The sequence below is a fragment of the Canis lupus genome, chromosome 5 (genome assembly GCF_048164855.1).
Source record: "Canis lupus baileyi chromosome 5, mCanLup2.hap1, whole genome shotgun sequence".
NCBI lineage: Eukaryota > Metazoa > Chordata > Mammalia > Carnivora > Canidae > Canis > Canis lupus.
The window spans coordinates 36886207-36913643 of NC_132842.1; the positions used below are offsets into that span (position 1 = coordinate 36886207).

At 41.5% G+C, this 27437-nt stretch overlaps 3 protein-coding genes across 3 annotated transcripts; all 3 read left to right on the top strand.

The window, feature by feature from the left end:
- The first annotated feature begins 206 nt into the window (after window positions 1-206).
- LOC140633525 (protocadherin beta-6-like) lies at window positions 207-6551 on the top strand. The gene has a single exon (XM_072826200.1). The coding sequence runs from the start codon at window positions 3251-3253 to the stop codon at window positions 5696-5698; it is 2448 nt and encodes an 815-aa protein (XP_072682301.1). The 5' UTR covers window positions 207-3250; the 3' UTR covers window positions 5699-6551.
- Window positions 6552-16260: 9709 nt separating this feature from the next.
- LOC140633527 (protocadherin beta-7-like) lies at window positions 16261-19368 on the top strand. The gene has a single exon (XM_072826202.1). It carries the CDS (start codon window positions 16649-16651, stop codon window positions 19040-19042), a length of 2394 nt encoding a protein of 797 aa, XP_072682303.1. The 5' UTR covers window positions 16261-16648; the 3' UTR covers window positions 19043-19368.
- Window positions 19369-22150: 2782 nt separating this feature from the next.
- On the top strand, window positions 22151-27123 carry LOC140633521 (protocadherin beta-14). Its single transcript, XM_072826176.1, has one exon. It carries the CDS (start codon window positions 24333-24335, stop codon window positions 26727-26729), a length of 2397 nt encoding a protein of 798 aa, XP_072682277.1. The 5' UTR covers window positions 22151-24332; the 3' UTR covers window positions 26730-27123.
- The last annotated feature ends 314 nt before the right edge of the window (window positions 27124-27437 follow it).

Consider the following 27437-nt stretch of genomic DNA (forward strand, 5'->3'; position numbering starts at 1 on the left):
TTTACTGTGCAAAAGCCTTTTATTTTGATGAAGTCCCAGTAGTTCATTTTTGCTTTTGTTTCCTTTGCCTTTGGAGATATGTCTAACAAGAAGTTGCTGCAGTCGAGATTGAAGAGATTGCTCCCTGTGTTCTTCTCTAGGATTTTGATGGATTCCTGTCTCACATTTAGAACACTAGAATTTTAAAAATTTATAATGGAATGAAAGGAAAATAAACATTTATAGCATAAAATGGAAACCAGCTTGAAGAGCTACGAATAAATGTAAGCTAACTAAATGAAACCTAGTTTAATATACTTTACAATGTTTCATCAAAGTATTATTTCAGCTGACTGGTAATAATCAGTTAAATTAATCTTAATGATCTGTCACTTCACATAAGCATACATGAGCATAATGAGCATAGGGTATGATGCTTTTTTACATTGTTTATCTTTCTATGTTGTGTCCAGAGAACACCAAGTTTTTGCCATCTAATTATTAAAATTAAGCTGGAAATATGATTAACAAGATGCCCAATGAATGATGGAAATGTTCTATATCTTGAAAGAAGTGTGGGTTACATGGATGGATCCATTTGTAAAAATGGTACAGTTAAGATTGGTGCATTTCAATTTGGGTAGACACTACCTTAAGAAAAGAACTATACAAAAACAAACATTTAGTGGGAGGTGGAGAGTGGAAGGGAAGGTGTAGATGAAACAAGACAAGATGTTGTAAAGCTGGGTGATATGTACATTGAAGTTATGCTGTATGCTCTCTGTGTTGAACTTTTTCCACCAATGTTAAAGTTATTACTTGTGATTTAAGTTTGTAAATGTCAATTCAATTCTACTCTAGCAAAGCAAAGGAAAGCAAAAGAGAATAAAACAGAAGCATTCTCTTGAAAGAATCTAAAGTAATCCATTTCCATAAAAAGGCAATTTCTTCACATACCAACTGGTGTCCTTGTATTATACATTAAGATTTTCTTCCTCTCTGTCATAACAAGCAATGTTCTCAAAGACATTTCAGTGATCTAAATTGAGTTTTACAGATACTGTACTGCTAGTAAAATTTGCTTTAAAATGAAAAATAATCCAGTAAGGTACATGTGAAGATGCCTGGTGACACTGTGGACAAAGAGCATGCACAAATGACTACACAGATGCCAGGGATGCCATTAAACTGGAATCGGAATGCCCACTGAAGGAAAGAAGCACTTAAGATTGAGTTGGAAATGACTTTATTCCAAAGAAGAAACTAAACCCATCTAATATGTTTATGATTGTTGGTTTTACTTCATTAGTTTGTTATTCATATTCCCAAGGAAGTCTATTCTCAGTAACATTTATCAAGTGAACCATGGAGGCTGATCACAGTAATCTTACTTTTATCCTTCGGGGTAGATAGAGATGCTTTTTAACTATAAAATTATTTAATCTGTTCAGAGTTTAGGCTTTATTTAGCTTTACTGATTTTACCTAGAGTTGAAACATCTTGAAAAATATCCTCATTTTTAATCTTCCATCATTTTGGCTCTTACCTGATGTGAACTTTGGTTGAACTCAGTTGATTTCCCATCTCAATAAATATGAAATCAATCTGAAATGAAATAGTTACATTTTGTGTTCTTATATGTGGCCCTGATCCATTTCATGTACTTTAAGGATATTTAGAGACATATTTTCCTATTTGCCAGAGCAGAAACTGGTGAGAAGGAAATGGATATAGCCACAATGAACCATCACTGAATTCCGTGAAGTCCATTCAAATGTAATTCACTTTTCACATTACCTTATATGGGGTTTATTTATAGAAACTAGTGTCATCTTTGTTGTGATAGGGTAGTAGAGGTGATTCTTGAATGTTTGTTTTCTGCTTTGCATTATGTCCTTACAGCAGGGTAATATATTTGAGTCCTGATTAATTAATATAGGAGGGAAATTTGATTTAAAAGTTAGAATAAAATGAATGAAATCATGACCAATTCTACCCATAAAAAATGAAGTAAAATCCTAAAATGCCTACTTATGACAGACTACTGATTGTTGCTAGTTCCTCTTTTAAAGATTCCTTTGAGAGAGGGAGAGTGTGTGCGCATGCATGCAAAGGGGGTGATGGCAGGAAAGATGGAAAGAGAGTCTTAAGCAGGCTCATAGGGAGCTTGGAGCCATCTGGGGGCTCCATCTCACAACCCTGAAATCATGACCTGAGCCAAAACCAAGAGTCCCAGGCTTAACCTACTGTACACCCAGGTACACTGCCATTTCCTTTTTTAAATAATTTAATTGATTAGATACTTCTATTGTAATTATGTCTCCTAATAGCCTAATTGTTCCTCTTACTGTGCAGATGTAACCACAAAATAAATTAAGTCTGTCATTCATGCCACTTTATAAGCCATATAGTTTAGAGAAAATTGTTTATTTTTAGGGACCCCTGGGCTGCACAGCGGTTTGGCGCTTGCCTTTGGCCCAGGGTGCGATCCTGGAGACCTGGGATCGAGTCCCACGTCGGGCTCCTGGTGCATGGAGCCTGCTTCTCCCTCTGCCTATGTCTCTGCCTCTCTCTCTCTCTCTCTCTCTGTGACTATCATAAATAAATTTTTTTAAAAAAGAAAATTGTTTATTTTTAATTGGCATGGCTAAACAACTTTTACATTTTGTATAGTTTATTCATTTGTTTGTTGGGACATTTAAATAGTGTACTTCTTGGATTCACAAATCACACTACTCATCAGAGATAAATTTCACTGCCACAGAATAAAAATTGATTATAGGAAGTTTACATTACCAGATTCTTAAATATTAGCATGCATGAGAATCACTTAAAAAGAGAGATTTAAATGCAGATTTTCGTCTGTTAGCACCATCAGAGAATTTCATTCAAGATATGGAGGGAAACCCAGGAGTTGACCTTGAAAAAAACACTCGTGACTCCCAAGTAATTATTTATGCATGTGGTTCACACACTACAATTTGAGAAATACTGACTCCACCTGGAAGTCATTCTAAGGCTCAGGTTTGGGAACTGGTATTGCCTGTACTCACCTCCTGAAGTTACTGATTTGAACGCGTGGTGGCAGTGCAGGCTAAGAGAGTGAGTAAGAGTTCTGCAGATTCGGTGGACTTCATTTTATTCAGAAGCCCCCCAAAATACAGAACACATTTACAGCCAAATAAGATAGAAGCATCCAGGACAGAAGTCGTCGCCAAAAAAGTTATAAGACGAATTGGAAATTCAACAGCAAAGACATTTCAGAGGGTCGATGGTGGAGGTGGTGGTGAGGACTGGAAAAGGATTTTTTCCTCTGGGATCAGACATAATGGAGATGGCGCAAACAAAAGTACATCGCAAGAAAAGGCAAGTGGCAATTCTCATTATATGGATGCTTTTGTGGGAAGCCGGTTCAGAACCGATTCAATATTCTGTACTGGAGGAGTCAGAAAGTGGCACGTTTGTGGCCAATTTGACAAAGGACTTGGGACTCAGGAAAGGAGAAATGGCTGCACGGGGTGCCCAGGTTGTTTTCAAGGGGAACAGACAGTGTTTGCAGCTTGACCCACAGACCTATGATTTGCTGCTGAATGAAAAACTGGACAGGGAAGAGCTGTGCGGCTCCACTGAGCCATGTGTGCTACCTTTCCAAGTGTTACTGGAAAATCCCTTGCAGTTTTTTCAGGCTACTTTACGAGTCAGAGATATAAATGACCACGCCCCGGAGTTCCCAGCTAGAGAAATGCTACTAAAAATATCAGAAATTACTACACCAGGAAAGCTATTTCCTTTGAAAATGGCACAGGATTTAGATGCTGGTAGCAACAGTCTTCAGAGCTACACAATCAGCTCCAATCCTCATTTCCACGTTCTCACTCGCAATCGCAGCGATGGCAGGAAGTTCCCGGAGCTGGTGCTGGACAAAGCCTTGGACCGCGAGGAGCAGCCGGAGCTTAGGCTTACTCTCACGGCTCTGGATGGTGGGTCTCCACCCCGGTCTGGGACCGTGGAGATTCAGATCCTGGTCTTGGACATCAATGACAATGCCCCCGAGTTTGCTCAGGAGCTCTATGAGACACAGATCCCTGAAAACAGTTCCCTGGGCTCTCTGATAATCACTGTCTCAGCGAGAGATTTAGATGCAGGACCCTTTGGGGAGGTATCGTATGCCCTGTTTCAGGTAGATGACGTTAATCAACCCTTTGAAATACACGCAATTACAGGAGAAATTCGACTGAGAAAGACTTTGGATTTTGAGGAGTTTCAATCTTATCATGTGGATATTGAGGCTACAGATGGTGGGGGACTATCAGGGAAATGCTCTTTAGTGATCAAGGTTCTGGATGTAAATGACAACACTCCTCAATTGACCATGTCGTCGTTCACCAGTGCCATCCCCGAAAACCTCCCAGAGATCGTAGTGGCAGTTTTCAGTGTATCAGATGCAGATTCTGGACAAAATCAACAGGTTATTTGTTCTATAGATGACAATCTCCCCTTTCTTCTACGGCCATCAGTCGAGAATTTCTATACCTTGGTAACAAATGGGGCGCTGGACAGAGAGAGCCAGGCGGAGTACAACATCACGATCACCGTCAGTGACCTGGGGACCCCCAGGCTGAAAACCCAGCACAACATCACCGTGACGGTCTCCGACGTCAACGACAACGCCCCCGCCTTCAGCCAGACCACCTACACCCTGCGCGTCCGCGAGAACAACAGCCCCGCCCTGCACATCGGCACCGTGAGCGCCACCGACAGAGACGCGGGCGCCAACGCCCAGGTCACCTACTCGCTGCTGCCGCCCCGGGACCCGCACCTGCCGCTCGCCTCGCTGGTGTCCATCAACGCGGACAACGGGCAGCTGTTCGCGCTCAGGTCCCTGGACTACGAGGCGCTGCAGGCCTTCGAGGTCCGCGTGGGCGCGGCCGACCGCGGCTCGCCCGCGCTGAGCAGCCAGGCGCTGGTGCGCGTGCTGGTGCTGGACGACAACGACAACGCGCCCTTCGTGCTGTACCCGCTGCAGAACGGCTCTGCGCCCTGCACCGAGCTGGTGCCGCGGGCGGCCGAGGCGGGCTACCTGGTGACCAAGGTGGTGGCGGTGGACGGCGACTCGGGCCAGAACGCCTGGCTGTCGTTCCAGCTGCTCAAGGCCACGGAGCCCGGGCTGTTCGGCGTGTGGGCGCACAACGGCGAGGTGCGCACGGCCCGGCTGCTGAGCGAGCGCGACGCCGTCAGGCACAGGCTGCTGGTGCTGGTCAAGGACAATGGCGAGCCGCCGCTGTCGGCCAGCGTCACGCTGCACGTGCTGCTGGTGGACGGCTTCTCGCAGCCCTACCTGCCGCTGCCGGACGTGGCGGCGGCCGAGGCCCGGGCCGACCCGCTCACCGTCTACCTGGTCATCGCCTTGGCGTCCGTGTCGTCGCTCTTCCTGTGCTCGGCGCTGGCGTTCGTGGCGGTGCGGCTGTGCAGGAGGAGCGGGGCGGCGTCGGGGGGTGGCTGCGCGGTGCCCGAGGGCCACTTTCCGGGCCACCTGGTGGACGTCAGCGGCGCGGGGACCCTGTCCCAGAGCTACCAGTACGAGGTGTGTCTGGCGGGAGGGACTGGGACCAGCGAGTTCAAGTTCCTCAAGCCCATTATCCCCAATTTCGTGGGTGAAGGGGCTGGTAGGGCCACCGAGGAAAACTCTAACTTTAGAGATCATTTTGGGTTCAGTTAAGCATCTCACCTTAAGAGGAGATAAACGATAATAATTAATGTATTATTAGTTTGCAACCTGTTCATTCACATACAGAGCGGCATATGCATACATTAATAATGATTGCCATATTTATAGTTATTTCAGCTTGTTTTTTTAATTTTTTAAAATTTTTATTTATGATAGTCACAGAGAGAGAGAGAGAGGCAGAGACATAGGCAGAGGGAGAAGCAGGCTCCATGCACCGGGAGCCTGACGTGGGATTCAATCCTGGGTCTCCAGGATCGTACCCCGGGCCAAAGGCAGGCGCCAAACCGCTGCGCCACCCAGGGATCCCCTATTTCAGCTTGTTGAAGTATTTACATTCTGAGCCTCTGGGTGTTTGTTGTCTTCGCTGTTGTTATTTTTAGCCAAGTCACATTTGCATGTGCATAGTGGAGAAATGACGTTTCTCAATCTTGGGGGGGAGATCAGATTTTTGGAGGTCAGCAATGTTTTCAGGTTCCTGATGTTTGAGCTTGTTCAGTAATACCTTGTTATGACTAGGAGAATTGTGTTTTCTGATTATCATCAGCATAGTGTCTTGTAAATGATGACTTTCAATCTTAAAAATACTTTTCACTTATACAAAAATTTTTATTACTTTGGAAATGGTTGGATCTCTGTAGTGTTGTTGTGAAAACGCTATTGTCTTTCCTCAAAGAAACTAGTATTTTATCTGGGTGTTTTTCCTAAGCTCAATATTTTCTTTCAAAAATGGTATCTTTGAACAAGACCATCTGATACAATTTTAAAGAATTCCATCCCTGTTAAACAGAAAAAATGTTGTAGACTTATGATTACTTTTTCATAATAAATGGTTTGGATATGTAAATATGAGAATAATGATTCTCATTCTTTTAAAATAATATATAGTCACATGGTTCGCACATATTTAAGATGAACAAAAAAACAAAGGATTTTTTTTCACCTTTCAAATTTTTATTTAAATTCTAGTCAGTTAACATATAGTATAATATTGGTTTCAGGAGTAGAATTTAGTGATTCATCATTTACACATAATACCTAGTGCTCTTCAAAACAAGTGTCCTCCTTTATACCCATCACCCATTTAGCCCATCCCCAACCCACCTCCTTCCATCAACCCTCAGTTTTTCCTCTATCACGAAGAGATTCTTATAGTTTGTTTCCCTCTCTCTTTTTGCCCCCCTTCTCATATGTCCATCTGTTTTGTTTCTTAAATTCCACATGAGTGAAATAATGTGGTATTTGCCTTTCTCTGACTTATTTCACTTAGCATAATATACTCTAGCTCCATCCACATTGTTGCAGATGGCAATTTCATTCTTTTTTATGGCTGAGTAATATTCTATTCTAAATATATACATTATATTTGTCCATTCATCAGCCAGTGGACATTTGGGCTCATTCCATGGTTTGGCTATTGTTGGTAATGATGCTACAAACATTGGGGTGCAGGTACCCCTCCAAATCTATAGTTTTGTACCCTTTGGGTAAATGCCAGTAGTGCAATTGCTGGGTCCAGAGATAGTTCTATTTTTAACTTTTTGAGGGAACTCCATACCAGAAAACAAAGGAAATCAGCATCATTATTTCACCACCCAAATAATTATTAAGTCAACATCCTTAAAAGATTTCTATGAATGCATATAAGAACAAGTTAATAAGTTAATAGATGAAAATAATTTCATAAAATGGTTCTATAGTAAATTGCTAGATTTAAAACTATCACGGTTTACTTGAATGTAATAAAGCAAATTATATGAAACTATAGATCTTGCTTAAGCTTAAATAATCCGTATAAGATCAAAAAACAAGGGTATGATGCATATTAAGATATTAGCATCAATTAGCTGCCTGCTTCAAAATGAGCAAAGAAGCATTCTTTCATATCCTCCCTCCTCTCCTCACTTTTATGCTCTATGGTATATCTAGTATCTTATCAGTGTTTATAGTATTTACAATATATTTTAAAAGGATAATCCCCATAATTTAGACTTATATTTTAAGAGACAGTGCATAACAGCCAAACTGTTTATGCAAATTATCAAGTACGTCATTTATTTATTTATGTGTGGTAAGCATAATTGGTTTTTAAATCTATCTGAGACTTCTGATAGCTAAAGTTTGTGGGTCTATTTCTGCTGTATTATTGCTGATTCTTCTCATGTATGTTATTTTTGCTTCTTTGTGTGACTCATATGGTTGATTGCCCTTGAAAATTTATTTGTAGGATGTCCTCAAAGCCTAGGTTGCATGTTTCATCCTTCATAATGTATTTTCATTGGTTTCAGCTAGGATCCTTGAATCACTATCAGTAGGGAATCACTGCAAACTAAGTTTATGGCTTGATGTTTCTCACAACTCAACATGCATATTGAAAATATAAACACACATGAGGACCAATCTGTAGCTACAGTTACCCAGACATCTTTTATTTTTCTTCTGCTCTACTTAACATGGGGGGGGGGCTTCTGTATAATTCCCTGGAGATGAGGAGAGGAAGCATCTTTAGATTTGTTAATACCTATACTATGTAAACATATATATGTATGTGTGTACGTGTGTGTATATATATATATATATATGTTGTGTGTGTATCTATATATACACACCCTATGTATGTGTGTGTGTGTGTGTGTGTGTGTGTGTGTGTGTGTAGGGTGTAGCCCTATGGGGTCCCTTAAAATGGGGAGGATCTTTGTATAATATGTTGCAAATTTGCTTGGCCCTGAGTCTTGATTGATAATTTATTTACTCTCATGAACAGCACCAAATCAAGGCCCACAAGCAAATATTTTTAAATGCTTTAATAAGTTTCGTTGTTCTGATACATTGTTTACCCCTCCGTTATAGGCTTCCATCAAAAATTGGTTTTTCTTTTCACTATGTTTTCTACTGTTTTTACCTCTTTGATTTTTTTTAGGTAGTTTTTAAAAAATATATTTAATTTATTTATTCATGAGAGACACAGAGAGGGAGAGAGGCAGAGACACAACACAGGCAGAAGGAGAAGCAGGCTCCATGCAGGGAGCCCAATGCAGGACTCGATCCCTGGACTAGATCCCCAGACTAGATCCCCGGACTCGATCCCCGGACTCAATCTCCAGACTCCAGAATCATGCCCTGGGCCGAAGGGAGGCGCTAAACTGCTGAGCCACCCAGGGATCCCCTTAAGCAGTTTTTAAAAAAAGAGTCTTGGCCGTTATTCTTTATTATTTTCCAGGTGAGGGTCATCTGCATTATCTATACCATCAATTTCAGAAGTGAGAAGCTCTGCCTAATGTCTTTTCAATTTGAAGATTCAATTTTGCCATCATTCCAATGATATATGAGGCTATTTTTCTTTGAAGCCACTGTTCCATTCATTGGGTACTCTGTCCAGACAAATGATCTCCTTTGCCCACTAAACTTTATTATTTTTATTTTTTCTTTATTTTTTGTATATTTCTTATTGGAGTTAAATTTGCCAACTTCTAGCATAACACCCAGTGTCCATCCCATCAAGTGCCCTCCTCAGTGCCCATTACCCACCCACTAAACTTTAATCCCTCCATAGAGAGGGCTCTTTTTCTATTATGCTTAGGAAAATACTTGTTGAAGTAAATATAGATGAATGAGAGTTGAATAAATTAATGAATTTCAGTTTGTTATTTTATCATCTGGCTATATAAACTTAAAAACTACAACAAAATATTTTATTTTTATAAAATGCTCATGTACTGTTTACACTATTTGATATTTGCTTCATCATTTAGGATAACAATTTATAATTTAGGATTTGTAAGCCATCATCTTTTAAAATGTATGATGTGATGTTGAGCACTTTTCTTATTTATTCACAAACAATGAAATTTTTAAAATTTTATATTAAAGGGAGAGGGAGGAGAGGCAGAGGAAGAAGGAGAAAGAGAGAGAGAGTCCCAAGAAGACTCCTTGCCAGAAGGCAAAGCCCTACTTGGGGCTTGATCCCATGACCCTAAGATCATGATCTGAGCCAAAATCAAGAGTCAGAGGTTAAACCAACTGAGGCACCGAGGGGCTCCAAACAATGAAATTTTTTAAACTTATTTTATTTTTTGTGTTACATATAAAGGGATAAAGAAAGTATCTATGATTTGGTTTCAGACCATGGTCTGTTTTTAAATACATAAATTTATATTTATAATGTGTATATATATTAAATTTATTAAATATTTTCATCCTTGGTTTTTCAGGAATGTACCTGTAATTTATTCTTCTCTATTCTTAAGCCAACTAATATGTGTTAGCTTAAGGAAATAGCGCTTTAACTACTTGATGATTTTATACTTTACTTCCTTTCCTTTACAAACTCTAATTGAGAAGCTCCTATTCCTTATAATTTGAGTGAAGGTGTACAATTTTGAATTTAGGTGAATTATTAAGAATTGAAGACAATAAAAAACAGAAGCCACTCAATGTATATCTAACCAGAAAAGATGTTTGCTAGAAGGAATTACAAAATCATAAGAACTGGACAAGCAAAAGCGAGAGAGCCAGCACTGAACTGGTTTTGAAGGCATTCTGCTATTGTTGCAGTACAGAAATCAAGAAGCTGCTATTACTAGCAAAACTGTTGCTTCCACAATGTCTTCTTCCACCATCACCTCCCAAACTGGTGACAATGCACTGGAACCTAGAGTCTTGGTGCCACAGTGGCCTCCAATTCCTTCTGAAACTCATGGCTAGACCCAGAAATGCTGGCTTGGTTGCAAGCACTCACATCTCTCTGACCTTGCTGGTCAACAGGAATGACAGTAGGTAGATGACCTTTGCCTATCTTCTCAGGATCATCCAAAGGCATTTCACTGGTAAAGCCAAATTTACATCCAGAAAATAATTCAAAAGAATCCTTAAAATGGAGATTTAAGACTTCTAGATCCAGAATTCTTAAAAAGTCATAAGAAGAAGTAGGAATGGATGACAGTTGCCAATAGCACCCTGAGGAAGCATCATTAGTTCAAAGAGAATCTTGTCCCAGCAACTGAATTCATTTATTGCTTTGGGGCTAAGTTTTCAGTGGAACAAGAATTCTTTTATTCAAATCACAACACCTATATGTAGAAATGCAACCATGTGCTCTTCTAATAAGCAATGCGAACAGGCAGTTTAGTTGACCCTATCTGCTCCTAGTGAGCAGTGGGAACTATAGGTGTGGTCTGAGTGGGTATGACATAGACTACTCATTTCACCCAAATGTATGTTCTACCCTTATTTTCACTAATAGAGCTCTCATTTTTAGTTGCCCATGTGGACATATGGGCTATAGATTGTATTTTCCAACTTTTGTTGTGATTGAGAGTGGTCTTGTGACTAAGTTATAGCCATTGAGATATGAGTCCCATGGAATATTCCATGGAAGTAGTCTTTAAAAAAGAAGACAAAGAAAAAAAAAAAAGAAGACAAAGCCTTTCCTTTCTCCTTTTTTTTGGTCTAAGAGGAGATATAATGGATGGATACTATGCAGCTATCTTGTATTATAAAGTAAAGGCCATGATTTGAAGATGATAAAACAAAAAGATGGAAAGTGATGATCCCAGATAACACTGAATGCATTTCAAGCTACTAAACTTTTATGAGAGAAAATAAAATTTTATTTTGTGTTAGCCATTGTTGCTATGGGTTCTTTTACAGTATCAGGTTGAAATTATAGAGAACATATTTATATATAGAAATTACATAGAACATAATTCTGGCTGATATAGTATGCTTCTTTAACAAAGTGATATTTAAGATAAGAACCAAAGAATGATTAGAGAAAATTGTGAGGCTTACATGCATGTCTTAGAAATCAAGATTTATTGAGAACAAATAGAAAAGGAAACAACCCAAGATTTAAAAAAATAATTTTTAAAAATGAAGAAAATAAATTGATTGTAAGTATAAGAGATAAATTAATTAAATAGAATAATAACCACAGAAGATTTAACCAATAAAACATTAAGTCTATTTGTCTGGAAAATTCAAGGGTATTTATTTTGAGTTAAACTGGTGGATTGGATATGCACCTTTAATTTACTTCATTTAAATATGCAGTAACATAAAAGTGAAGAGCTATTTTCAAAAACATAAACTTACAAGAATGGAAAGAGTAATGTAGAAGACAACGGAGAATAATCTTAGTGGCTAGAAAGTAGATGAATGACTTAGTAGACTGACAACCAATTACCAATACTGAAGTGGGAAAAGCTGAGAACCAATCCTATTTAAACTTCAGGATACTCAGAAGCATCAGAGCTGTCAGCCTGAGATACTCTGGAAATGATGATAAGGTGCCAAACATGGAGGATCATATAAAAATTGCCTGAAAAGTGGTTAAATATGTAACAGATCACTTTTCCCCACTGCAGTCAAGAGCAACCTATTTCTCTGATCCTAGCACAAGTCTGGAGTTTTGATTTCTTATAACAGCGAAAAGGAGAGTCATTATATTAGAGGTTCCACTGGCAAAATTGAGGGCAGGGTAATATGGGTAGTGGAAATAAGTGACCATCTAAACATTGAGTGCTGACTAATATTAAAATGCTATGATAATCACTAGGACCAATTACAGATGTTTCAGTTCTCCTCTCAGACACATGGCAGAATTAACTTCCTTCCTTCCTTCCTTCCTTCCTTCCTTCCTTCCTTCCTTCCTTCCTTCCTTCCTTCCTTCCTTCCTTCCCACCTTCCCACCTTCTCACCTTCCCTCCCTTCCTTTCCTAGAGAGAGCGCTCGCATGGCGGGGTGGAGGGGGGCCAGAGGGAGAGAGAAAATCTTAAGCAGGCACCACGGAGCCTGACTTGGGGCTTGAGATCATGACCTGAGCTAAAATCAAGAGATGGATGCTTAATACACTAACCACCCAGGCGCCCCTGGCAGAATTTCAATTGTTTCCTCTTTATTTTTTTTTCAATTCTACTTTCTCTTTAAATTATGTATGACCATGTAATTTCTTTTGGCCAATAAAATATGAGAGGAAATGATACAGGGGCACCTGGGTGACTCAGTGGTTTAGTGCTGCCTTCATCCCAGGGTGTGATCCTGGGGTCCCTGGATCGAGTCCCACATCAGGCTCCCTGCATGGAGTCTGCTTCTCCCTCTGGCTGTGTCTCTGACTCTCTCTCTCTGTGGCTCTCATGAATAAATAAATAAAATCTTAAAAAAAGAAATGATAATATTACTCTGGGCTAAATCTTTAAGAGAGTGTGCATGGTTTAACACATTTACTTTCCCCAATATAGTGATCCTAAAAGCATAGGTGGAGATGGAGTCTCCAAAAGCCTGGATCCCTGACTGACCACTATAATGGCTCCATGCTGAACTTTATAGATATGTAGTGTAAGAAAGGAATCAACTTCCATTGTGTTAAGCTATGGAGATTTGGAGTTGTTTGATATTGAAGCCTTACCTAGTGTATCCTGAGTGATGCGGATCTCCACTACTCTTCTCCCATCAATCTTTTACATTTTCAATCTATGCCTTTTCCTTTTGGGTAGGAGATTTTATAGACTTGAGTAACCTGGCCAGCTCAAGTGGAAAGACCTAATCAGACTGACACTGGGGTTTCCCAACCTCAAGTGCTTTCAATTTACCTAAGAGTACATATCAAAGTGGATAAGCCCTGCCAACATGCTCAGAGCGACCACTTCGCTCCTTAGTCTACCAAACTAAATTAAGAACAGACACCTGAATGAGACACCTGAAGAAAATTTCTAAAAAGAAAAACAGAAATGGGCAGCCCAGGTGGCTCAGTGGTTTAGTGCCGCCTTCAGCCCAGGGCGTGATCCTGGAGACCCTGGATCCAGTCCTATGTCAGGCTCCCTGCATGGAGACTGCTTCTCCCTCTGCCTGTGTCTCTGCCTCTCTCTCTCTCCTCTCTGTGTTTCTCATGAATAAATAAAATCTTTAAAAAAAGAAAAACAGAAACAAAATCCAAGCAAAGAGGAAAGGAGGTAATTGGATAAAACATTTGCAGAGAAGAAAACTTGAAAAAAACAACTATAATTAATACCATCAGATGAGAAAAGAAGTTATTGCATCTAAGAAATAAGTACAAACAGACGGATCCCTTGAAAATATCCTTTTAAAAAAGAAGGCTCTTTTAAAATCTGAACGTAATAAAGAAATGAAAATCTCAAGAAAAGCTTGAAGGTGAAGTTTAGAAAATATTCCAGGAAATATTACCAAAGTATTTGAAAATGTTAAACAGGAGAGAGAGAAAAAAGGATATTAGAGATCATAAAGAGGCCCACCATTTGATTTGTAGTAATTGAGAGAGAGAGAAAAAAAACCATTATCCATGAAATAATTCAAGAAAATTTCTAAGAGCTGAAGAGAATTAGTTTCCTAGTAGAAAGGAATTGTCAATGGATGAACATAAACTCAAACTAAGACACATGAATGTTTAATTAAAAAATGCTTGGCACAATGACAAAATACTACAAGAAATAAAAATACAGGTTACATATAGGAAGATCTAAAAGAATATTTGCCTTAGAGTTTTTAAAGATTTTATTTATTCATGAGACACACAGAGGCAGAGACATAGGCAGAGGGAGAAGCAGGCTCCCTGTAGAGAGCCGGATGCGGGACTCTATCCCAGGACCCCAGGATCACGACCTGAGCCGAAGGCCAAGGCCGACACTCAACCACCAAGCCACCAAGTGCCCCTTGCCTTAGAGTTCTTAACAAATACATTGGTTTAGGGAACTCACTGAAAAAATTTTAAAATTCTGAAGAAAAGTATTTCTAACCTAGAAATCTATAATCATATTATCAATCAAGTTTGAGGATAGACTAAAGATATTTTAATACACCCAAGGTCACAACAAAATTTAACTCTCATATACTCTTTCTGGAAACTACTAGAAATCTATCAAAATGTTAGAGTAGTCCAAGAGAGAGGAAGTCAAAAGAAACAGAAAAGAGAATATTGATAAAAGGAGTGAAATGAATCTCTAAATGAGGTTCAAGGATGATCTCAGGATGACAACTGCGTCTCAAGTGCAAACTTGCCCAGTGTGGAGCTGTATAACTCAAGAGACAGGCATTTTGGAGGATATCATCATCAAGTCCCCTGATATCTCTTCAATTCAATGAAACTATTGTAGGATGTGATATATTAAAGTCATAGAGTAAGCCAAAAAAGAGGAAGAAATAAAACCCTAGAAATAGGAAATCCAACCAGAATAAAAAGCAAAGAGAATTCCAAGCATGATAGCAAAGGAATATTCTAGTATGATAGCAATGCAGCACATGTAGAACAACCACCCAATTTAAAGAAAATGGTATCACAGAAGATATGGAAATGATTGTGTAGGAAACTGTACTGAGAGTCAACAGGAATTATGAGACAAGTGATAAAATAAGTGGGGCACCTGGGTGGCTCAGTCAGTTAAACGTCTGACATCTGCTCAGGTCATATCTCAGTATCCTGGAATTGAGCCTAGCTTCCTGCTCTGAGCTCAGTGGGAAGTCTGCTTCTTCCTTTCCCTCTCGAAATTGCTCTCATCCTGCTCATGCTCTCTCTCTCTCTACCCCAAATAAATAAAATCTTTAAAAGAGGAAAATCAAGTAAAATGAAAAATCAAGGCAGTTATTAACTTCAAGAAAGAAAATGAGGAAGAAAATATAATAAATATACAACAATGTTCCCAATAATAATGCATCTAAAGGAAAGCATGAAGGAGCCTTGAAAGTGTACAAGAGCTAAAACCTACCCAACATAATAAGCAGTTCAGTGATAATGTCTAAAATTAATCAAAATACAGCAGAATACAAAATAAGACAGAAGAGATAACTAAAAGAAATTGGGAAGGGAGCTAGGAAAATAAAGAAAGGGCAGAAATGATTGTATTTTATTCTAAGCCACTTAGTGCAATTTGATTTTGAACCAAATTCATATATTATTTTGGAGAAAAGATGCATATTAAAAGATCAGCAAAATAGAGACCTTGCAAGCCTCCCCAAGAATAAAAAGGAGACAAACATTAAACATTGCTAATAATGGGGATATACCTTAAAGATAAAAAATAGAATGAATTTTGCAAACCTAGAAAAATGAATGGATTTATAAAATTGAATACAAATTACTTTAAAAGTAAAACCTGGACAGATTGATAACCAAAAGTAAAATGGGAAAGATAGTCATAGATATACCACCAGCAAAGCCACCAAACAGAACTCATTTAAAAGCTGAAGGAAGTTTTCTTTCTTTTTTTGTTAAATATTTTATTTATTCATGATAGAGAGAGAGAGAGAGAGGCGCGCAGAGGGAGAAGCAGGTTCCATGCCGGAGCTCCACACGGGACTTGATCCTGGGACTCGATTCCGGGACTTGATCCTGGGACTTGATCCTGGGACTCCAGGGTCACGCCCTGGGCTAAAGGCAGGCGCCAAACCACTGAGCCACCCAGGGATCCCCTGGAGGAAATTTTCTTAAGTAAAACTTAAGGAAGTTTTACTCCTGGTGGGAAGCCAGAGTTTAATTTCATGTTCCCAGGTTAAGAAAAACAACAAATTATTCTTCTACAAATTCAGACTATCAGTGGGAAAAGCTATGTAAGCTATTAACATTATCGTGACCATTTGAGGAAAATGATGTAATAAAACCGCACAGACCCTTTGGGGTAAAAAAAATCACTTCTGTTGGCAGTTGCTTGAATCTGCCATCTTTTGGTTCTATTCTTGAAAACGGGAACAACATCTACAAAACGCAAGGTGGCGCTGCTGGCTAAAAAGAGGGGGGATACTCATACAAAGGATGTTACAAATTCTACTGGTCAGAGGAAAGCTGACAGACAAGAAAAGTAAAGGAAACGGTGGTGATGGAGTTGGGAGAAAGCATTGCTATTATCCACCTCATTTCTAAGGATTCGGTTTCTGCAATTTCTGAGAACTGCTTGAGGCAGAGCAAACCGTGGTTTTGAAAGGTTGCTTAAACAAAGAATGGAGGCCATAGTGGCGCCTGCAGTGCAGAAAAGGCAAGTGTTCTTTCTTTGTGTGTTTTTGGGAGTGTCTTGGGCTGGCACAGAACCGCTTCAGTATTTTGTGGCAGAGGAAATGGAGAGGGGGACTTTTCTGGCCAACCTAGCAATTGATCTGGGATTGGAGCCGGGGGAAGTATCAGCTCGGGGATGTAGAATCGTTTCAGATGAGAACATAAGATTTTTACTCCTCAATCCGCTTACTGGTGACTTACTTCTAAATGAGAAATTAGACCGAGAGAAATTGTGCGGCCCCACAGAGCCATGTGTGTTGCCTTTCCAGCTGCTACTTGAAAAGCCTTTTCAGATTTTCCGTGCTGAGCTATGGGTCAGAGACATCAATGATCATTCTCCAGTATTTCTAGACAAAGAGATTTCCTTGAACATATTAGAAAGTACCACTCCAGGGGTAACATTTCTTCTAGAAAGGGCAGAGGATTCAGATGTTGGTATCAACAACCTGAGAAACTACACCATCAGCTCCAACATCTATTTCCATATTGATGTCCGTGATAGTGGAGAGGGGAATGTTTATCCCGAATTGGTACTGGATAGAGTGCTGGATCGTGAAGAGGTTTCTGAACTCAGTTTAACACTCACAGCCCTGGATGGCGGCTCTCCGCCCAGATCCGGGACCACCCTAATACACATACTGGTTTTGGATGTAAATGACAATGTCCCTGAATTTGTACAGTCGCTTTACAGGGTGCAGGTGCCTGAAAACAGCCCTGTTGGCTCCCTGGTTGTCGCTGTATTAGCTAGAGATTTAGATGCTGGAAGTAATGGAGAAATAGTCTATGCATTTTCGTATGCTACTGATAGAATTCTCAAAACGTTTCGAATCAATTCAACATCTGGCAAACTTTACCTTAAAGCCGAATTGAACTACGAGGCAATACAAACTTATACATTAACTATTCAGGCCAAAGATGGTGGAGGGCTTTCTGGAAAATGTACTGTGGTGGTCCATGTAACAGATATCAATGATAATCCACCAGAACTACTCATGTCATCACTTACTAGCCCAATTGCAGAAAACTCGCCGGACACAGTAGTAGCTGTTTTTAGGATCAGAGACAGAGATTCAGGGAACAATGCAAAGATGGTGTGCTCCATCCAGGACGATCTCCCCTTCATCCTGAAGCCATCAGTAGAGAATTTCTACACCCTGGTAACAGAGAGCCCCCTCGACAGAGAGAGCCAGGCGGAGTACAACATCACCATCACCGTCAGTGACCTGGGGACCCCCAGGCTGAAGACCCAGCACAACATCACCATGACGGTCTCCGACGTCAACGACAACGCCCCCGCCTTCAGCCAGACCACCTACACCCTGCGCGTCCGCGAGAACAACAGCCCCGCCCTGCACATCGGCACCGTGAGCGCCACCGACAGAGACGCGGGCGCCAACGCCCAGGTCACCTACTCGCTGCTGCCGCCCCGGGACCCGCACCTGCCGCTCGCCTCGCTGGTGTCCATCAACGCGGACAACGGGCAGCTGTTCGCGCTCAGGTCCCTGGACTACGAGGCGCTGCAGGCCTTCGAGGTCCGCGTGGGCGCGGCCGACCGCGGCTCGCCCGCGCTGAGCAGCCAGGCGCTGGTGCGCGTGCTGGTGCTGGACGACAACGACAACGCGCCCTTCGTGCTGTACCCGCTGCAGAACGGCTCTGCGCCCTGCACCGAGCTGGTGCCGCGGGCGGCCGAGGCGGGCTACCTGGTGACCAAGGTGGTGGCGGTGGACGGCGACTCGGGCCAGAACGCCTGGCTGTCGTTCCAGCTGCTCAAGGCCACGGAGCCCGGGCTGTTCGGCGTGTGGGCGCACAACGGCGAGGTGCGCACCGCCCGGCTGCTGAGCGAGCGCGACGCCGTCAGGCACAGGCTGCTGGTGCTGGTCAAGGACAATGGCGAGCCGCCGCTGTCGGCCAGCGTCACGCTGCACGTGCTGCTGGTGGACGGCTTCTCGCAGCCCTACCTGCCGCTGCCGGACGTGGCGGCGGCCGAGGCCCGGGCCGACCCGCTCACCGTCTACCTGGTCATCGCCTTGGCGTCCGTGTCGTCGCTCTTCCTGTGCTCGGCGCTGGCGTTCGTGGCGGTGCGGCTGTGCAGGAGGAGCGGGGCGGCGTCGGGGGGTGGCTGCGCGGTGCCCGAGGGCCACTTTCCGGGCCACCTGGTGGACGTCAGCGGCGCGGGGACCCTGTCCCAGAGCTACCGGTACGAGGTGTGTCTGGCGGGAGGGACTGGGACCAGCGAGTTCAAGTTCCTCAAGCCGATTCTCCCCAACCTCCCACCCCAGTGCCCTGGGAAAGAAACAGAAGAAAATCCTAACTTCCGCAATAGTTTTGGGTTCAACATATAGAGATCATAATTATGTTTCACATTCCATAAGTGCCACTTTTCGTGCCACTTCCAGATCAATGTTATTTCCCCCAATTTGTGTGTATTTTAAATTGTATTCTGTGTACTTTTATATTTTCACAAATTCTACCCATCTTTCAAGTAAATGTTATCTTTGTGATTATAATTAGAGGATACTTTTTCTGTAATCCAGGAGGTCTTAATGGGTAATTAGTTTGCCTCCTTAAGTAACAGCACCAAATCACTTTTGTTCATTGTCCTCTATCCAGTTGAACTTTCACTTACAATTATGCTTTTGGTAAAATAAAGCAGACCACTTTCAAAGTGTTTCAAGTGTTCAAGTATTTCTTCATTTCATTTTTTTCTTGTGGTATAGCAATGAATACTATTCAGAAATATCATTTTTCTTCCTTTAAAGTCACTGCATTTTTATTAACACTTTAAAATGTTTACTGCTGTTGAAAATAACACCTGGAAAATCATGTCCTTGTTAGAAAGGACCCGAAGACCATTTTATTAACACCTCATCTTCATTCATCCTGGAGAGTGATTGTGAAGGCCCTTCAGTATTGTAGCGACCCAGAAAGTCTTGGAATATGAAGTGATAATTTTCCAGAATTCTTGTTGATATTACAAAGGTATAATATAATCCACTTGAATCCATCTGAATAATAATAACCAAACCTTAAAAAATGACAGCCCACAGAAAAATTATGTTGTTTTTAAGGTTGTGTACATACTTAATAGAAATGTTTTGTAGACAATTTTTAGCTTAGGTGAATTCTAAAATTGCCCATATTATTATATTCTCTTTAATTTTCATGTGTGGTTATGATCTACTAATTTGCTTTCATGACCCTATTAATGGGTAGCAGGCCAAAGTTTGAAAACCATTTTTCTCAGATATATATATATATATATATATATATATTCAAAAGAAATAAAAGCATATCTTCACACATGCACAAAAACTATATACATGCATGTTCATAGTAGCATTACTCATAATATTACCAAAAGTGGAGATACCCCAAATGTCCATCAACTGATGAATGGATAAACAAGATATAGTATCTCTATACAATGGGATTGTTATTATTCAACACTAAAGTGAAATGAAGTACTGTAACAAACTACAACATAGGCGAACCTCAAAATCATTACTCTAAGTGAAAGAGACCAGTTGCAAAATATCTTACATTGTATGATCCCATTTATATGAAATGTTCTGTACAGGCAAATCTATAGGGACTAGAAAGCAGATTAGTGGTTGTCTACAGCTGTAGGGAGGGTAAGGGATGAAGAATAGCTAAAGGGTAAGGGGTCTCTTTTTGGCATGATGTTCTGAAATTAGACTGTGGTGATAATTACACAAATCTGGAAACATTAAAACCCATTGCATTGTACACTTAATTTTTTTAAAGTGTATTTATTTATTTTAGAGACAGAGCACACATGGGGGGAGGGGCAAAGGTAGAGGGAGAGAATCTCAAGGAAACTCTGCACTGAGCATAGAGTCCAATGCAGGGCTCAATTTCATGACCCCTAAGATCATGACCTGAATCAAAATCAAGAGTCAAAAAAAAATCAAGAGTCAGATTCATAACCAACTGAGCCACTCAGGGGTCCCCTGGTGGCTTTAAAGTATTGTACACTTTAAATGGGAAAGCTCTATGGTATGTAAGTGATATATCAATAATGATATTAAAACACTGGTGGGAGTGGTTCTAGCAACCTGTGTCCCAAGTAAGGTGGGACTTCTGCCATTTATTGTAGGGGAGAGAGAAAAGAGCAATTCAAACAACTCAGGCAGAAATTTTTTAAAAGATTTTATTTATTTATTCATGAGAGACACACAGAGAGAAAGGCAGAGACACAGGCAGAGGGAGAAGCAGGCTCCATGCAGGGAGCCCCATGTGAGACAGGATCCTGGGACCCCAGGATCACGCCCTGGGGTCAGATGCTCAACCACTGAGCCACCCAGGCGTCCCTCAGGCAGAAAATCTAACAGGTATAACAGCAAAGGACCAGGTCCTATTGCTTCAAGTTTTTCCAGATATCTGAACAAGAGGACTTCGGATTTGTCTACTTATTGAAAAAACTACGTGTTTCCTGACTCTAATGGAGAGTGCCAGGTCTTCAGGAGCTCAGATGCCCAGATAGAAGTAACCAACCAATTTTCTTCAAATGTGTTGCTAAAAACAAATTTTCCTCTTATGCTTCGAATATCTCATTTACAGTTAAATTTAAGCCTATGCATAAAAATGAAACTGTATCAGCTAATTTTTAAAAAAATTATTTATCTATTTATTCATGAGAGAGACACACAGAGGCAGAGACAGAGACAGAGGGAGAAGCAGGCTCCATGCAGGGAGCCTGATGTGGGACTCAATCCCGGGACTCCAGGATCACTCCCTGAGCCAAAGGCAGACGCTCAACAGCTGAGCCACCCGGGGGTCCCTGTATCAGCCAATTTTATATCAAAGGACTACATGCTGTCTGTGGAGGGAGAAGGTCAATTACCAAATGGAGCTGTAAGGGATGGCCCAGCCTCCCAGAGAGGATTTTCTTGAAAACCATTACCAGTAAAAACCAAGTAACAGTTGAGATTAGAACTCTCCATGAGAAAGGACATAAAGACATTTTAGCTGACAAACACTTGGTTCTCCTCATCTCCTTTCTAACTCAAGTTCTGCTACCACTCCCCATTCCACTAAGAAATAACATAGCTTCTCAGCCCCTAGGACACTCTCCTGTCCTCAATGTCAGGCATTAGAACCCTGGCTACATGCTGTACTTTTTCACCACCCAAAATCGTTCTTTCTATGAAAGAATGATTTCAGATATCTCTGAGAATAGAATCCTCTGTGTCTTTAATCCCCTCATTCTGCTATTCCTATCACATCTTGCCTTTGACCTTATGAAAACCTCCATTCTACGATGCTGCTACTATGATGCTGCTACTATATAGTAACCCCCCCTTGTGCTCTCATTTCTCTCCTATTCAGCTGATTCCCTGGTCTGCCACTCCTAGTCACCCTCATGCGCATATTCTTTATTCCCTTGTTCAATTTTCCTTTACTGAAACCACCCGATGAAACTCCACTCCAGATGAATATAATTGTCTCTTCTGTTATGTCACTGGTGCTGCATTCTATAAGTCAAAACTTAGAAAATTATCAATACTATCACATGTGTTTAACACATCTAAACTTAATTTAGCTTTGAAGACCAAGAAATTGTTTTGTATTTTCCTAATCAGCTTTCTCTTCTTTTCTCTGTAACTGCTACTTCAAACCTGGTTATCTTTATATTTCTCACCCTACTACTTACATATTCCCCTTAAGCAGAGGAATTTGCTTAATACCTTGCTGAGAAAAATAGAATCTATCAAATAGAAATTCTCTGAATTTTCTGTCCCCAAACCTACACACTGAATAGCATCTGTACTTATAATGACCTCTACCAAGGTCACTTTCTATGCAAGCCCGATCTCTTCATTTACTTTCTGGGGCCTATGTTTAACCACCTTTTAGGGGCTTCACATTGAATTAATCCTCTCTTTGGTATCTCACTTTTCTTCCTCTCTGTTGAATACTACAAATCAGCATTTTAAATAACTTCAAATCTCCCTAGGCTTAAAAAAAACTATTGAGTTTCAATTTTCCTACGGATACCATCAGTTTCTTATTTTTCCAGCTAAATTTGAAAGGATTGTCATTTTTACTTCCTTATCCCTCTTGCTTTTCAACCAAGTGCCATCTGAGTTTCACTGTGACCACTCTGAAACTGCTATTGTAAAGGTGACTGAGGTTTTCTGTGAAAGTTAGGTAAGGTTATATTGCTGAACAAAGCAGTATAACTACACAGTGGCTTGTAAAAGTGTGTATGTCCTTATAACAGTTCAAGTGTAAATGACTGGGTAGATGAGGCAGCTTTGCTCATTACAATCCTTCCAGAAACAAGTTTTATGGAAAGTAATTGCTCTACATTCCCTACTGCAATGTCATAATGTGTGCATGACTGACACATCTAGGTTCTAGTTGGCTGGGAGGAAGGAAACACATCCAGATGTCTTCTCTTCTAGACCTAGAAATGGCAAAAATTCTGTTCACAATATTAGTGAGAACTTTATTCAACTGGCCATACCCAACTACAAGGCAGACTGGAACAGGCAATCGAGAGTAGTCATGTGCCTGTGTACAGTACATCCTTATTAGTATAAAGGGAACCAATTTTGGGGAAACATCTATTAGACTCCTTCACAATGACCATCTTCAGAATATTCATTTTGGGGGAGTTTCTGAAGCATTTGCTACCACTGATCTTCCCCATCTTCTTGAAATGCTATTTAGTTTGGTTTAATGATTCTGAACTCTAGGCCTTCTTTGTCTTTTGAAAGATACTTTATTTTCTCTCTCCTCTAATGAAGGTGTTTGGGTTTTTTCCAGAGTTTTATGCTAAACCTTTTCATATGTTACCGCCAAATTTTTAGCCAGTGAACTCCATAAAGGCAAGGAGTAAATCTATACTATTTATTCCAAATCCTTACATGTGTGTTTTTAAAATATGTAAATGAAGAGTAATGACATTAATAATTAATATTGACTGAATTCAAAAGTATTTACAAGAGTAGAGGAGGAATATATTTGAAATTCTCAAGAAATGACCTAAATAAAATATTATTTCCTCAGTCCAGGACATCTTAATAAGGTCTTGTCAGCATTCAAAACAGCACTAATTAAATGCTCAGTAAAGACCTGTTTGGATCCTGATTCAGACAAATTAACAGTAAAAAATTTTTGGAGAAAAATAAGGAAAACCAAATGCAGACTGAGTATAAGTTATATCAAGGAATTATTGCTAACTCTGTTGACTGTAATAGTGCATCATAGTTATATTTTAAAGTCTTTATCTATTAGAGATACTTGGTAAAGTAGGGGTAAAGATATATGATGTCTGGGATTTGCTTTAAAATACTACAGATGTATTCATGAATTACTTGTTCAAGAGAAAAAAAATTTTACTGAAAAAAATCATGGAAACACATGGTGGCGCTGTAGGATAAAATGACATTAGCGCATGGACAACACTGTGGGCTTCATTATTCTGGGGAACAGAGACCATTCAAACCACTGAAAAGAGAAGCAGTAAAGGAGCTTCATCTACTAAAGCTGCTGGAGGGCTATATACCTTCCGGGGGGCGTTCTTATTTTAAAAAATTGAGCGTCAGCTTCCAAAATTAGGGCTGAACTTAAAATTTTCTACAAAAGAGGTTGCTGGAAGGAGCCATGGAGATCAAAGGGGAGCTCACTCTGCGGAAAAGGCAAGTCTTGATTTTCTTTGTTTTACTGGGATTATCTCAGGCAGGTCCTGAATCTGTGCAATATTCTGTGGCAGAGGAGACAGAAGTTGGTTCTTTTGTGGCCAATCTTGCAAGGGATTTAGGGCTTGGCGTGGAGGAGCTATCCTCACGGGAGACCCGAGTAGTGTCGGATGATAATGAAAAGCATTTACATCTTGATTTACTGACCGGGGATTTGCTCCTAAATAAGAAACTGGACCGAGAAGAGCTCTGTGGCTCCACTGAGCCCTGTGTGCTGCATTTTCAGATGGTTTTAGAAAACCCTTTACAGTTTTTTCGGGCAGAACTGTATGTCAAGGACATAAATGATCACTCCCCCACGTTTCTGGACAAGCAAATACTTATTAAAATATCAGAAAGTACCATTACTGGAACCACATTCCTATTGGAGAGTGCCCAAGATTTGGATGTAGGAACCAATAGTCTCCAAAACTATACAATTAGCCCCAATTCTCATTTCTACATTAAAATCCGAGATAGTAGTGATGGGAAGATATACCCAGAACTGGTCCTAGACAGAGAATTAGATCATGAAGAGGAGCCTGAGCTCACATTAACACTCACAGCACTGGATGGTGGATCTCCACCCAGGTCTGGGACAACTTTGGTTCTCATCAAGGTCTTGGACATCAACGACAATGCCCCTGAGTTTGCTCAGAGTCTCTATGAAGTGCATGTTCTGGAGGACACACCTGTTGGCTCCTGGATTATTACCATTTTTGCTAATGATTTGGATGCAGGAAATTATGGGAAAATATCATACACATTTTTGTATGCTTCAGAAGATATCCGTAAAACATTTGAAATCAATCCAATATCTGGGGAAGTTCATTTGAGATCATGCCTGGATTTTGAAGTAATACAATTCTACACTATAAGTATTCAGGCAACAGATGGTGGGGGTCTTTCAGAAGAATGTACTCTTCTGGTTAAAGTAATAGATATAAATGATAATCCACCAGAAGTGACCATATCATCATTTACAAAGTCAATTCCAGAGAACGCCTCAGAGACTCTGGTTGCTCTTTTTAGTGTACGAGATCAAGATTCTGGGGACAATGGAAGGATGGTTTGCTCTATTCAGGATGAGCTCCCCTTTTTTCTGAAACCAACCTTCAAGAACTTTTTCACTTTAGTTTCGGAAAAAGCACTGGATAGAGAGACAAGATCCGAGTACAACATCACGATCACCGTCAGTGACCTGGGGACCCCCAGGCTGAAAACCCAGCACAACATCACCGTGACGGTCTCCGACGTCAACGACAACGCCCCCGCCTTCAGCCAGACCACCTACACCCTGCGCGTCCGCGAGAACAACAGCCCCGCCCTGCACATCGGCACCGTGAGCGCCACCGACAGAGACGCGGGCGCCAACGCCCAGGTCACCTACTCGCTGCTGCCGCCCCGGGACCCGCACCTGCCGCTCGCCTCGCTGGTGTCCATCAACGCGGACAACGGGCAGCTGTTCGCGCTCAGGTCCCTGGACTACGAGGCGCTGCAGGCCTTCGAGGTCCGCGTGGGCGCGGCCGACCGCGGCTCGCCCGCGCTGAGCAGCCAGGCGCTGGTGCGCGTGCTGGTGCTGGACGACAACGACAACGCGCCCTTCGTGCTGTACCCGCTGCAGAACGGCTCTGCGCCCTGCACCGAGCTGGTGCCGCGGGCGGCCGAGGCGGGCTACCTGGTGACCAAGGTGGTGGCGGTGGACGGCGACTCGGGCCAGAACGCCTGGCTGTCGTTCCAGCTGCTCAAGGCCACGGAGCCCGGGCTGTTCGGCGTGTGGGCGCACAACGGCGAGGTGCGCACCGCCCGGCTGCTGAGCGAGCGCGACGCCGTCAGGCACAGGCTGCTGGTGCTGGTCAAGGACAATGGCGAGCCGCCGCTGTCGGCCAGCGTCACGCTGCACGTGCTGCTGGTGGACGGCTTCTCGCAGCCCTACCTGCCGCTGCCGGACGTGGCGGCGGCCGAGGCCCGGGCCGACCCGCTCACCGTCTACCTGGTCATCGCCTTGGCGTCCGTGTCGTCGCTCTTCCTGTGCTCGGCGCTGGCGTTCGTGGCGGTGCGGCTGTGCAGGAGGAGCGGGGCGGCGTCGGGGGGTGGCTGCGCGGTGCCCGAGGGCCACTTTCCGGGCCACCTGGTGGACGTCAGCGGCGCGGGGACCCTTTCCCAGAGCTACCAGTACGAGGTGTGTCTGACGGGAGGGACTGGGACCAGCGAGTTCAAGTTCCTCAAGCCCATTATCCCCAGTCTTCCAGTCCCTGACACTGGTAGACATACAGGGGAAAATGAGAACTTCCGCAATAGTTTTGGATTCAACATTCAATAAAATACTTTATTTTAAACTTCGAGTCCTTTGTTATTCTTGACAATCTCTGGATTGTTTTTGCAAATCTGGTATGCATATTAGGTTGTACCTCAGTTGCATGCATTATCATTTCTTCCACTCTCCTCACAAATATATATTTGTGGCCATAATGAAGTGGAAATATAATCTGTGTGTTTTCTAGGTTTTTTTTTTTTTCGATTGTTTGGTCAAAAATGTTACATTAACGGAGTTATTGCTGATTTTTTGTTGTGATAATGGCATTGCTGTTATGCAAGACAATGTTACTAATTATTTGGAGGTACAACTTAAGTATTAAGAATGAATGCCGCAATATATGTAATTTATTTGTAGATATTTTATCAAAGAGAAAGCAAAAATAAAAAATGCTATTGAATCTTGGTGGAAGTATTTTTGTTTCACTACTCATTTTGCACATTTTCATCATAAAGTGTAATAAAAAAGATACCTCTCCATATTCAGTACTAGGATACCTTATTTGCTTGCTTTTTGTCTTGTAGTATTTTTCAAAAATTCACTTTGTGACAAAATAAAAGTTACCACATTGAAAATTACTGATTTTTAAGTAATTCTCCTTTGTTGTTGTTATGGGGAAGGAGCTTTATATTGCTGTGGGCCTAGATATGGCTTTTTCGTTTTCTTTAATATCATGTTTGCTAGTTTAAATTTATATTATCTTATATTGTTCAT

What these genes read in the sequence shown, in the direction of transcription:
- LOC140633525 (XM_072826200.1), top strand. Translation starts at nt 3,251, where the DNA reads ATGGTGGAGGTGGTGGTGAGGACTGGAAAAGGATTTTTTCCTCTGGGA.
- LOC140633521 (XM_072826176.1), top strand. Translation starts at nt 24,333, where the DNA reads ATGGAGATCAAAGGGGAGCTCACTCTGCGGAAAAGGCAAGTCTTGATT.
- LOC140633527 (XM_072826202.1), top strand. Translation starts at nt 16,649, where the DNA reads ATGGAGGCCATAGTGGCGCCTGCAGTGCAGAAAAGGCAAGTGTTCTTT.